General features: G+C 38.5%; 1 protein-coding gene across 9 annotated transcripts in view; it reads left to right on the top strand.

The window, feature by feature from the left end:
* The window catches only part of RUFY3 (RUN and FYVE domain containing 3), an 80,886-nt gene that overhangs the window by 24,181 nt on the left and 42,984 nt on the right, over positions 1–13,721 (top strand). For 5 of the 9 annotated variants that reach the window (XR_006887883.1, XM_046655915.1, XM_046655912.1 and 2 more), the window contains exon 2: positions 7,666–7,719. The exons of the other annotated variants lie outside the window; for them this stretch is intronic. Coding sequence is in view for 4 of the 5 variants with exons in the window: in XM_046655915.1 (XP_046511871.1) it covers positions 7,666–7,719 (54 nt within the window). In the remaining variant the exon portion in view is untranslated. The remainder of the gene's footprint in view (positions 1–7,665; positions 7,720–13,721) is intronic. 9 annotated transcript variants of the gene reach the window in all.

Here is a 13,721-nt window from a genome sequence, read left to right as displayed (position 1 = left end):
TAACTCCTATTCGGCGGTGGGGCTCAGATTGGAGTTCAAGTTGTAGGATCTCCAAGCCTGGGGTACCTGTGAGACCTGGCTGGAAAGAGAGCAGGTGCTGTCATTTGAGAGCACCCTCAGTATTCTCCGCTCTTTAGTCGTGGTTCTGTACTGTTTTGCTTTTTGGTGGTGCCCCTCTTTTGGGGAAGTAGGGAGTATAAGAGGGCATGATTGTCCATTGTGGTTCCTCCGACGCCCGCCAATCCACTGGGACTGCTGTGAAGCGCTTTTGAGTACAGGGGGATAAATACTAAAGTCTGTTCCCTTGCAATTTTTCATATTTGAACTTTGCCAGAGAACAATTAGAAGGATTTGATGAGCTTAGAATTAGAAGCATATGTGTAGATGGACAGTGAAACAGACTTGTTACCAAATGGCCCCTAAGTAACTACTTATTTTTCATCATAATTAAATATTCCCCAAATAAAATGTGTATGTCAGTGTGTCGAAAATAACGGGGTTCTTTTAGAAAATATATTTGGTATTATGTATATATGTATTTTAATGAAAACCACTTTATTTTTCTAATTATAGAAATGGTATATTTGCATTGTGAGTTAAAGAATACAGAAAAGCACAAAATACAAAATAGTAGAATTCACCTAAAATTTTACCACCTGTCAGTAACCACTGATAAGATTTAGTAACCAGATTCTCTTGTTTTAATATGTAACAGAGTTCACGTACAAGCTCACATAATTTGATACATGTAAAGTCATACCATACTTGTGCTGTGTGCCCTGCCTTTCTTCCTCTGCACTGTCTTTCCACATCGCTAACAGAAACCTGATTCACCTCGTTTAATGTCTTCAGTTGACTGGATGTGCCATAATTTCTTTGACTCCCTTATTACAAACATTTAGGTTGTTTCTAAATTTGGCTACCACAGACAGTTTTGGTACATTATTACTTTTGTAACTTAAACACTCTACCAATTTTCATTTTTAGAAATGGAATTTCCGGGTCAAATGGTAATGTATTTTAATTTTTTATGCACGTTTCCAAGCTGCCATAAACATTAAAGAAAATTTTTTTAATAGCATGATATCCTGAACTTTCATATCAGCTACTTCTTCACAACTCATGTTTGTCTTTCGCTGCTACAGCTGGTTGTGGTTTCTCATACTGTGTTAAAATCTGAACTTAAAGAAAACAGTTGTAGTTTTTTAGGATAGTTGATTCAGTGGCTATAAACTGCATGGTGATGTTTGGGTTTTTTTCTTTAAGGTAGTGACAATGTCCTAAGCAGAAGAGAGTGAATTTTCCTGTTAATTGTCCAATGAGGAATTTCACATTTTTCAGAGATTGCCAGAGTTTGCTTTCTGGGATGAAAAGGCTGCAGGGGTGTCTTTTTCCTTTCTCCTAGAGCTGTAAAACTCAGGGGGCTATAAGATGTACTAGGTTTCATCTGAGAATCCCACCATGTCCAGCCCCGTGGGCAGCAGCTTCAGTTGAGGTGTATCAGAGACGTTATTTCTGCTATTGCAGCCATTCAGGCAAGAGGGCAAAGGGTCTGCCGAGGGGAAGCGGCCCCCTTTTCTTCATGCCCTCATTCCCCTTCAGACCTTGTCCTCTCTAGCCTTCCTGTGTCGCCTAGCTGCTCACTTGACTTAGGAATCTGTTTTATCCTCTCTTATCTCTCTAATACCGATCACTTTTTACTTTGTGTCAGAGTTACTTAGTTCTCCTCAAGGGCAATGTCTGGATATTTCATCTTTGTAGCTTCTATACAAACTAACTGTCCCGACTGCCTTAGTAAAGTCCATTGCTCATGGTCCATGCCCAGTAAATAGCTCAAGTGTTGATAACTCTATTGGAAAAACCTGCAGATCTCCTCCTGTGTCTTTCTTCTTTACTTTCACACAGAACACTCCTGACACTTCTGGTCATCAAATGTGTGGGGTTTTTTTTAACACCAAGCAATTCTGCACCACCAGCTGGGTGTCCTACAATTTAATTCAATTCTGACTGTTTACCTGGAGACAGCGTCAGATCCCACAGGTTAAGGGCTCAGTCCCACAAGATGCCCCCCACTTCAGATGCCAGTTGCAAGTAGTAGGTCCTCAGGTTACCCATAACTTCTGTCTGACTTGACTACTCAGAGGTTCCCATGATCTCCTCCTTCTTGGATTCAGTTATTTGCTAAAACAGCTCACAGAACTCAGGGAAACACACGTTTGCCAGTTTATTAAAGGATATGATAAAGGACACAGATGAACAGCCAGATGAAGAGATACATGGGGCGAGGTCTGGGAGGGTCCAAAATGCAGGAGCTTCTGTCCTTGTGGATTTGGGGTCTGTCACCCTCCTGGTGTGGATGTGTTCACCCACAGGAAGGCTTTTGAACACCATACTATTGGGATTTTCTGGAGGCTTCCTCACGTAGGCATGATCGATTGTTAACTCCTTTTCCAGTCGCTTTCCCCTCTAGAGAAGCGAGGGGCAGGGCTGAAAATTCTAAGTGTAAAGTGAGGCTCTTGGGCTTTCTGGGGACCAGCCCCCATCCAGGAGCTCACCCAGATTCACCTCATTAGAACAAAAGATGCTCCTAAGGCTCTTATCACTTAGGAATTTACAAGAGTTTTAGGAGCCCTGTGTCAGGAACTGGGGATGAAGACCAAATATATGTTTCTTATTATAAATCACAATATCATAATAACTTAGTTACTTTTTCCAGGACCATTTGTATATTTTGCTGATATTTTTGTTTTTACTATACTGTGGGGAGAAGATAGCCCTTGGCCTAAATTACTAGTTTTTTAGAACAGGACCTCTTAGCATATTTTAAAATTAGCTTGACAGTTCCTTTGCTAATTTTAATCATTATGTTACCAAGCTAATTACATTATTGTTAGTTTAACAGCACCTCAACTGTTAAACTTGTCATTTGGTCTCCTTACGTTCACTTATTCTTTTCCCTGTGTTTAATATTTAGTTTAGTTGTGTTTTTTTAACTCCATTCCCTCTATTTTCTTTGAATAATTATGGCAAATATACTTGGAGGAATCCAGTTTGTAGCCAAATCAGAATACAGGGCACACGTTGGTTTCTTGTAAATGTTAAGTCAACATTGAGTACCTATTATATCCTAAGTATTTTAAATTCATTAGCTTTTATTTTCACAACAGTTCTTCAAGGACTATTGATTTGTGATCAGTGGTAGTAGGAGCTTCAGGAAGGGTTTCCCCCAAGAAACTGCAATAAACTTTGAAAAATTAACACTCAAAATCAAAGACACCTAGCCTCAAAGGGACAGTGTGACTTGGTTACATTTGACCCTAAACTTGACTGTAACTTAGTTGTCTATAGTAATACTCCTGAAGAAATATCTCAAGGAGAAGAGAGATCCCACAACCATGCATGCATAAATAATGGAGAGGCACTTTGAGCCCTTTCAAGTGCTTCTCAGGAGGGAAGGAGCTTGAGCCAGTTTCCTCATCCAGGGAAAAAAGAAGTAACTCCACAGGACCCGGCACCTGTTAGAGCAGGGGCCCCACCCAGACCTGTCTCAATGTCAGAGCCAGGACCCCTTCCACCAGACCACACTGCGGTCCTCAGTGAGTCACCATGTACTGTAAAAACAAGTATTTTACAGTACCACCTAAATATTTCTAGAGCTTTGTAAATTAGTCTGCTGATTTATTCATTCTTAGACCTGAAACAGAATGATAGCCAAGAAAATAGTTCAGTGAACCTCAAATGAGCTAAGCTTCCTCGTTCGAGGCCCGTGTACAGTTCCAGCCTTGTCTCTTACCTCTTGACTGAAAAAATGTCTTTGTTCATATGCATCTTAAAAGTAAGGTTATAGGGGCTGGCCCAGTGGCACAGCGGTTAGGTTCACACACTCTGCTTTGTGGCCTGGGGTTCGCTGGTTCGGATCCCAGGCACAGATCTACACACTGCTTATCAAGCCATGCTGTGGCAGGCATCCCACATATAAAGTAGAGGGAGGTTAGCACAGATGTTAGCTCAGGACTAATCGTCCTAAAAACGAAATAATAATAAGATTATAGAGTCTGCTAGGTGCAGCGTTTTTACCCATTTAAACCAAGCATGTGGAGTGGGGTGGTGGTGCTGATGTTTTGTAATCAGTCTTGTGGTACCACACACAGTGACAGTCCACTTGCAATTTCTCAGCTAGGCACTCCTTTCCTTGTGAGTCAGTGTTTTGAGTGGGAACTGAGGCTATCTGTTTTGCCAGAGTAACTTTGGAAGCTCCCCTTTACTGTTTGTTTTAACATCTATAGTGCGCATCTGACACAATTCTGATTGTTACAACTCTGAATTGTGCATTGTCGGTAGCAAAATTTTAACCCAGACCTATCTTCTTTTTTTTTTTTTGCCCCTAAAGAGTTACATTTCCTGCTTTGACTAGTGAAATTTTTTTTTCCCCAAAGATTGGCCCTGAGCTAATATCTGTTGCCAATCTTTTTTTTTCCTTCTTCTTCTTGTTCTTCTCCCTGAAGCTCCCCAGTACGTAGTTGTATATTCTAGCTGTGGGTCCTTCTAGTTTTGCTATGTGGGACGCTGCCTCAGCATGGCTTGATGAGCGGTGCTAGGTCTGCACCCAGGATCCAGACTGGCAAAATCCTGGGCCACTGAAGCAGAGCGCACGAGCCTAACCACTCGGCCACAGGGCCGGCCCCCAGACCTATCTTCTGTATCAACTAACAAGCCTTTAGGTTACTTCTCTCTGCAGTTTGTGAGTATGTATTATTATGCTACAATTAAAGTTAATCTAGTTTTTTAGACCAGGCAAAACATGCTCAAGGCAACAAAGAATTATCCCCAGAAAAATGAAATTTTCTGGGCAAGAGACCAGAGTTCTCCATGCTACCATCTACCTCTGATTCAAGTATTAGATACTTTCATTGTTGTTGTTGTTTTAATAATTTGAACATATTCCAGAAGGCTCAATTTTTTAAAAATCTTTTTATAAGTCCTTCTTTGGGGCTTATAAAAAAACAACATAGTATCCGTTCTTTATTACAGTAAGATCCTGAGCATGTCAGGGTCACGTGGAGAACTGCTTTAAAAGGAGAAAACACACCTTTTACCTTTCAGGGGAGGAGGGTTTTTTAAAATTGATTCCATCGCTGTGACACTCCTAACTTTAAATTTTGTTTTAAAAACAAAACAGAAAATATGTCTGTTTGGAGCAGAAAAGCGCTCTAGATAGGAAGGGGAAAGTCAGAGAGATCGCTTGTTCTCGCCACCCATTCCTGCCTAGAAACCCACTTTCCAGAGCTCTGCTCGGCACAGATCTTGGAGCATCTTTACTTTTTGCTTTAAGGTAGCCTTCTATTTTATTAGATGACAAATACAGTTTCTGGTTACTAAAGAAAATAAGGAATAAAATAGGAATATTCACCTTACTGACTTTCACAAGGTCGGTTAGCAAGTCTGTAGAGCAAACTAATGTGAGGGTTAAAAAGAGTACATTCTTGTGAATCTATGATGCTGTGTTATATAAATGTGAAGCATATTCTATTGTCAGAGGATTATACCTGAAAATGATCTATGCAAATATACATATAATGACTTTTAACACTAGTTTACTATAAAATAATAGTAGCTAACCCTTATATTGTGCTTTTTCTGTATGAGACACTTTCTAAGGGCTTTACATAAACAGATCCACAATTGCAAAATCCATTAAAGCTCTGAAAACCAAAAGTATTTTTCATAAATTTGCCTAAACTCATTTGGTGCTAAATCATGACCTGAATTTATTTGAGGCTATTTATAGTCTTTATCTTATTTAATTTGAATATTCACATATTTCCTGCAGAAATATTAATGTGCTTGGCTGTGAAGTGCTGCCCCAGGCCCTGCTAGTTCTGCATGTTTCTTGACCTCAGTATGGACCATTTTACCTTTGTAAAATTTTAGAAAGAAAATCTGAATTTCAAAATACATCTGGCCATAAAATACTAAGATAAAAGATTTTGGACCTGTATTTACTCTTTTACTCCTCACATCGGTGCTGTAAGATGGGTGCTCTTCTTTTCCCTGTTCTATAGATGAGGAAACTGAGGGAAAATAGATGAAGTACCTGGACTACAGCCAGTAAGTGGTGGAGCTGGGATGTGAGCCCCGGCCATCCAGCTCTTGAGGTCATCACGCTCTCCTACCTCTGTTTATGAAGTGACTCGTTTGGGATGTCAGCAGAAGTTAGGAATTTAATCCTGGTTTTCTGTGCTGTATTCCTGTGCTTGGTTTGCTAAATCATTAATTTCTAAACTTTTAAATTCGGGGACGTTACAAGTATAATATGTTATAGAAAATGCCTTCTTTTTATATTACCTGTCCTCGTGTCTGACCTAACCAGGTAATCAAGATATATCTAGTTTTTTAAAAAGTTCCACTTTAATCAAATATCACATTACTAAATCACCTTCTGCTTCCCTGTTTTCTAAATTTTGATTTTAACCTTTTATGTATTTGTATCTTTTTTGCACATCTTTGTAGGATAAATGACCATATTGACACTAGAATGTACCTCACTATACCACGTCAGGACTAAAAGTCAACCAATTTAATTAGAGTGATAATTTAATAAACTAGTGAGAGAGTAGGACAAAAGATAAATTCTTTTCTTAGGTGATTATTCCAAGTTATTGCTTCAGACCCTGTGCTGGCTTCTGTGATAAATTTCTCGAAAGCAAAGCTTATCATGGACAAAGTATTCTTTGCCCATTTTCTCATATTTGTTATGCTTCATCCTCTGAGAACTTCCCTTTATTTGCTGTGTATTTCCACATGTGAAATTCACATGATTTTGTGATTTAAGTATGAATATTGCAATTGTATGTAATATAATAGTTTCAGAGTTACTGAAAGATGAAGCTAATCCATTTTTTAAAACATTTCTATGGGTTCTCAAAATTTATTTCAGAATAGTGATCTCACAGCTTTAAGGCACAGAAGTATCTGTTATATTTATAATCACATTCTTTCCTGTCCTTTTGCCTCATGTGGAATATTCTGTGTATTGAATTTATAGTAAGAGGAGAGAATACTATACTCTTAAATGATTAAACATCTGTCTATTGAATTATAAGTGATTTATTTTGTCTGTCTTAAAACCAGCATCTTTTCCTTTATTTTTGTTCTGGGGAAGGAGAACTGTGGGGGTGGAGGGTATTGGGGAAGGTATTTGAATTTTTCTTAGGTTGTTTCAAGAAAAGTCACTAGTTTGTATCATGATATTTGGCCTGAGTCTTAAAACATATTCCACATTTTGCAGCTTCACTGAAATGATCAAAATAAATGTTGAATGAGGTCAATGTGGTGTACATTTAGAATACAAAGAGCCTAATCTTGATTTTCAATGGGAAATAAATCTGTGTTACTTTTTGTTTGTTTTTATTAGAAACTTTGAGATTACTAATCTTAGCTTGAAACATGTTTAATAGTCATAGTTGATACCTGCTTGGTGAGTGTCGTATTCCTCCTTGGGTGAGCTCCCAGCCTTTCCACTGTTAATCTGTGGGTTAAGTGGAAAGAGTTCTAGGAATCTCCCTTTCAGTTATCCCTTGTGAAACCTTGTTTTTAACAGCACTTTTCTTTCTTGGCTTGCATGACATTTTTCTTTCTTTTCCTTTCTTTTTGCCGTTTGCAAAGACTCTTGGGAGGATTTGACAGATTTGGTGGAGCAAATGCGCGATGATACAGAAGGTGCGTGCCACACCAACATCTTTCAGCTTTTTTTCTTTCTTTCTTTCTTTTTAAATTTTCCAACCACCTTTTGATTGTTTTCCATAAGAGAGAGTGTCAGCTTTAGGTTTTATTTCCCCTGGCAATAACTGGAGCAGTAAGCATATTTGCCACATTTTCCATACGGGTACTTTAACAGGATTAGGGTTTCAGAGTCCCTCGTTTAAAATCTTTATCTTTGTGGTTTCAAGTAAAGTGGCATTAATATATGTTTGTGCTGTTCCTTTAGGGTATTTCTTAAATAACATGTTCTAAAAGGACTTTATTTCAAGATTATATCAAGTTTCTCAGTGGCTGTTTTTTCATTTGTTTGTTGGGAAGTTACCCTTTTTTTATCATCTATTAAAATATATATATATTTATATTGCATCTATTTCTGTGAATTCCACAGTACTCAAAAATGGGTCCCAGGAATCTAAAGTGTTTGGGCTGGAATGTGGCTGTGTGTGTCTCCATAACCTTACGTACTTTCAGCTTGGTCATGTAATAGCGTTCCTTTCTGGTGGAATTACTCTGAAAAGTCACAGGTGTTCTAATGTGTTCTAACCTTCATAGGTTCCCCAAACCAGTAATTGTTCTTTCTGTACTTGGCACCTAACTTTAGGGAGCACAAGATGATTTACACATTTTATAATAAAAATGGAAAAATTGAAGTTTGGTTCCACTTTACCATCGTTTTACATTCTCCCACTTTGCCTGGGCAACTGAAGATGGGTCCTCCAGCCTCAGCATACACTCTCCCGCACACACTCTGACCAGACTAGGCTTTTCACTGACCGTGTGAGCTGCCCTCGGCCTCCTCTCCTGCCTTGTTCCTGTGACATCCCACCCAGAGCATTTACTCCCCTTCCCCCTCTGCCTGTGCCACCCGCGCCCTGGGTATGTCTAGGTGAGAGCTCCACAAAGCACTCCTTGACAGCTTTGGCCCACATTCGCTTCTCCATTCACTCAGGTCCTGCAGAACTTGGAGCTTACAGCATTTTACTTGTTCTCTGGTTCTTGTGTGTTTATCATCCTAGCTAAAGTGTAAAATCCTCAAGAGCAGAGATGGTCTTAAACTTCTTGGTATCCTCATCAGACCTGGAATGGTACCATCCTCAGTAGATTGGGTCACACTAGACAAAACTAAGTTTTCTCTCCGCAGTGATGCCCAATAGTTTCTCCAGCACTTGACTTTGAATGAGTTTCATCTCATTTCTTATAGTCAAACTATCTTTTTATTCTGTTTTTGATTCAGCTTTTAATATAACTAGTTATGTATAATTCAGTGAAAAGACAAATCAGTATTATCTAGTTGATTGACAGTTCATAGACAAAAAAGAGGAGAGTATTGATTCATTCAGTGAGTAGTGTTTACTATTATGTTAATTATTATTGTTGTTGTTGTTATTATTATTACCAGGCACCATACGGTTTAAGGTTTTAATTCCTTTAATAGACTAGAGGTACAAAAGGAAAATGCTGCATAAAAGCCAACAAATCAATGCCCCTCTTAAGGATTCTTCCCTATGACTCAACCCTGGCAAAATTTCGTTTCTCTAATACACAGTGGTACTGCAAGAATCAAGCTATTTTGAGTGTCCAGCCTCCTTTTTTTCCATTTTGTCTTTGCTGGAATTTTTGTGAATGATTTTCATAGGTGAAATCAGAAAGGGAAATAAGATGAACTGTAACACTATATATAACACATAAAAAACTCACAAGCTGTTGGGGCACACCCAGTGGCGCAGCAGTTAAGTTCGCACATTCTGCTTCGGTGGCCTGGGGTTCAACTGTTTGGATCTGAGGTGCGGACCTATGCACTGCTTGTCAAGCCATGCTGTGGGAGGCGTCCCATATATAAAGTAGAGGAAGATGGGCACAGATGTTAGCTCAGGGCCAGTCTTCCTCAGCAAAAAGAGAGGATTGGCAGTAGATGTTAGCTCAGGGCCAATCTTCCTCAAAAAAAACCCCACAAGATGTGAACTGTATCCATACTTAGATGATCTTAGTAGATTACCAGTCAAGTGGTATATGTAATGTTGGCCAAGAAGCTATTTACAGAAAAGCCTTTCTGAAATGTAGTTTTTAAAAAGGAAATCAAAATGGCAGAAGGGAAATGGCTTTCCTTGTTAACTTTTTTTTAGTATTTTCATCTTTGTCTTTTTTATGTCATTTTCTACTTGTCTCAGTTCAGTTATGTGAAATTCTAGAATTTTGCTGTATTACATAACTTAGAGATTTTATAAATAAGTACTTGTAACAAGAATAAATATGAGTTATGGAGTTTTACCGCACATAACACACATGGCAGCTCAGGGTCTGCAGAGGATCCTCGTTTCAGACCCTGGAAAGCTGATGATGTTTGTAGGCTCAGATCTTTTCAGGAGACCTTCACTGCTGGGCTGTTTCAGTTCTGTTTCTTACCTGTTATAGATGTGTCATAACAGTTGGCTTTTTAAAAGAGGAAGTGCTAACACTGACTTTCAGACTTCTGAAAAACTGCTTTGTAAAATAAACTTTAGGAGGTTGCAGACTTGAACTGTTAGCTTTTGGGTTTTGTTTTGTTTTATTTTTTTAATTTTGGCAAAATAAAAGGTTTTTCTGCTGAACTGATTTCTTACAGTAATGGTTGGTTTTACATTTAGTGCGTCTGAACTACTGTCTAGTAGAATATAAAGTGTCTTCTTCGAGTGGAATTGTATCATGCTTACAACACTGATCAACTGTCTTGCCATCTCATCTCATTATATGTTATTAATTTGTGTCTAAAAGTTTTGAAGTGCACTGGAAAATTATGAAGATTTAATGAGATAATAAAAAGCACATAGTTTACTGTCTTTAGTTTCTCAATAAATATTGAATTCCCTCCTATACTCATTACAAGCCTTTTAAATAGATTCTGTAAATTTGCTGTTGCCCAGATTACTACCCGTCTCTCTGAGCTTTGAAATGGTTGAGACATTACTTCAATTAGGGAAATAATTTACCTGTGTAAAATATGACCTGATAAAGATTGCTTACTGATTCCCTGAATATTTTCTTTTGGATTAAGACTTAATAGCCACCATCTTGAAAAATGGAAGGAACACATCTAAGAGATTTTCTTAGCATCTAGCACTGTGTCACGTAGTCATTCAATAAAGGCTTATTTTAAATTAATTAAAATTGTTACACTTGTATTTACGGAAGATCGTAATAATTTTAATAGCTAACAATTTTTTGTTCTTAGTATGTCCCAAGCATTTCTAAATACTTAATGTATGTGAACTTGTTTAATCCTCAAAACCCTATCATCATTTAATAGATGAGGAAAGTGAGACCTATAGGGTTAAGAAGCTTTCCCAGTGGAATACTACTCAGCAATAAAAAGGAACAAACTATTGATACACGCAACATCCTGGATGAATCTCTAAAGAATTATACTGAGTGAAAAAAAGCCAGTTAAAAAAGTTACATACTGTATAATTCCATTTACGTAACATTCTTGAAATGACAAAGCTATAGAAGTGGAGAATAGATTAATAGTTGCCAAGGGGTAGGAGAGGGTAGGGGGCTGGAAGGAAGTGAGTTTGACTGTAAAAGGGCAGTATGAGGCATCCTTGTGTTGATGGAAACGTTCTGTGCCTGGACTGTAACTCATTGTCAGTTTCCTGGTTATGATAATGTACTCTAGTTTTGCAAGATGTTACCTTTGGGGGAACTAGGTTAAGGGTACATAATATCTCTCTATTATTCCTTACAACTGCATGAATCTGTAATGATCTGAAAATAAAAAGTGCAAAAAAAGGAAAGGAGAAAAGCAACTTTCTCAGAGTCACACAGCTAGGGAAGAGTTCGAACAGCCTTCAGACTGCAGCAGGCCTACCCCGTGGCTTGTAGTCTTAACCGGTACACCAAAGTTCTTCAAATTTATTTGATTCCGGAACCACTGTAAAAATATTTTTTCACCAAAACTCAGTATACACATCATTTATTTGTGTATATCTAGAACAAAACTTTCATGAAACGATACATGACCCTACTATGCGGGACATACTAAATCAATTTTATACTCCACTAACCAGCTACGACCTTTACTTTGAAAGACACTCGAGTGTCCTGTATAGCCTCCCTGGTATATATCCATTTCAGCTCTAGCTACTAAGATAGAAGCAAAAGAACCCTTTCTAAAATGACTCTATTTGGGCCTCTGTCCCCAACCTGTAATTGTTGGTACCCTTTAAAGGCTGAGCCAGTTACCCTGCATCCTTCTGTTTCTCCTTAAACGATCTCCTCTGGTGAAAGCATCTTTTCTAATAATTGCTGCTATTATTCCTATGCTAGCGATTATCCAACCCCAGACTTTAATTTGCATTTACAACTATGTGATGAAAATTATATTGAGAATGCTTCCACATAAATATCCTTTACTGTGTCCAAAACCAAGCTGATTTTACTTACCCCTTACCTTGAAAACAGTTCCTCAACTTTTGCATTTCCAGTCTCACAGAGCAAAAACCTTGGGTTATTCTTGACTCCTCTGTTTCCTCAACAGGTACAGTTCTTCAAGGCACATGATTTTGATCCTCTTCCCCCAAATTCACTCTGCATAATCTGCTCAGACTAATCATCCCCAATGTTTTAATCATACTGCTTCCCTGCTCAAAACCTACAGTGGTTCCTCTTGCCTGTTTCATTAATATGCAAGTCTAGTTCTAGAAACCTCTGTCATCTGACTTTGCCTTTCCTAACAGCGTTTTCCAGTTCTCCCCAGGAAGAACTCCCCATTCCATTCCTGTTTCCTTCACCTCACTTCACACACCTATTTCCACTGTGGAATACTTTATTCCATGTTTTCTGTGATTTCACACTTCAAGCCTGCCTCAAGAACTATTGTATACTGAAATCTATCATCCTTTTATCCATATTACTTTTGGTGTTGTCTCAGTTGGAGCACAAATGTACAGTATTCCAGGGAGTTAAACAAAGGGTAGAGATTATTCCTGTTTTGTTTTGTTTTGTTTTGTCAAGTCTGAGGTTTACCCTACTTACAAGCTAAAAGATTAGCCTATTAACTACTGTTTCTTAGGTGCTGGCAAAAGACACAAGACTCTTAGGTCAGAGACAAAGGACTTTTATTACTCTTGATATTGGAAGCAGCCTGAGCATCAACACATTGTGTCAGTTCCTCTTGCCCTAGAGTCCCCCCAGGGAGACACTGTGTGGCTCAGCAAGATGCTCTGCATGGGGTGGGTTTGTGTTGCATTGAGGAACACTGAGTTTGGGGAATCCATTGCTTTTATAGGAAGCAGAAGGAAAGCCTCATCTCACAATTATCAGCTGCATAAACAACCCTGAGAAATGGCCTGGGTAAAAGGATGATCAGGACTTTGCGTTGTTCATACAGCCCCGTAAAGACATGTGGTAGCACAAAAGGTCCAAGGCAGTGTGTCTCTCCCAACGCTTTACAAGTGAGATATAAAGAAATCAGAAATTTCCCCAACATCATTCAGGGAATATGAGAGAGAAAGAGAGATCTAACCCTTCTAGATCAGAGATCTAACTGTTCTAGGTCAGTGTTGCCCCCTAACATTTACATTATTTCTGTGGAATAAATTGAGCAAAACAGGGAACCTTGGATTTGTACTTATCACCTAAATTTCTTCTGTTCCATCAAAACAAAGACTGACTATTGTCCTAACTTCCTAATGTTGCCAGAAATCTTCCAGGTAGTCTTCTGTGACGTGAAATTCTTCAGGTAAAGGTACCTGAAGAAGTTTGAGAAACTTGCCAAAACTAAAATTGATTATATTATGATATAGGGCCCAATGAATAAATCAGTGTGGTTTCATAGGGAGCTCTTAGACAATCTTGAATTATAAAAGGACATCTTTTAAAGATTAGAGAAATGGATACCTAAAAGAAAAACACTGCTTTTTCCTCTACTATTCTCAACAATTCTGACGCTAAATATGTGGGGGGTTTTCCGACACCAACCAACT

The sequence above is a fragment of the Equus quagga genome, chromosome 3 (genome assembly GCF_021613505.1).
Source record: "Equus quagga isolate Etosha38 chromosome 3, UCLA_HA_Equagga_1.0, whole genome shotgun sequence".
Classification (NCBI taxonomy): Eukaryota; Metazoa; Chordata; class Mammalia; order Perissodactyla; family Equidae; genus Equus; species Equus quagga.
Note: the sequence above shows the minus strand (reverse complement) of the source record. Positions and strands in the feature narration are given on the sequence as shown.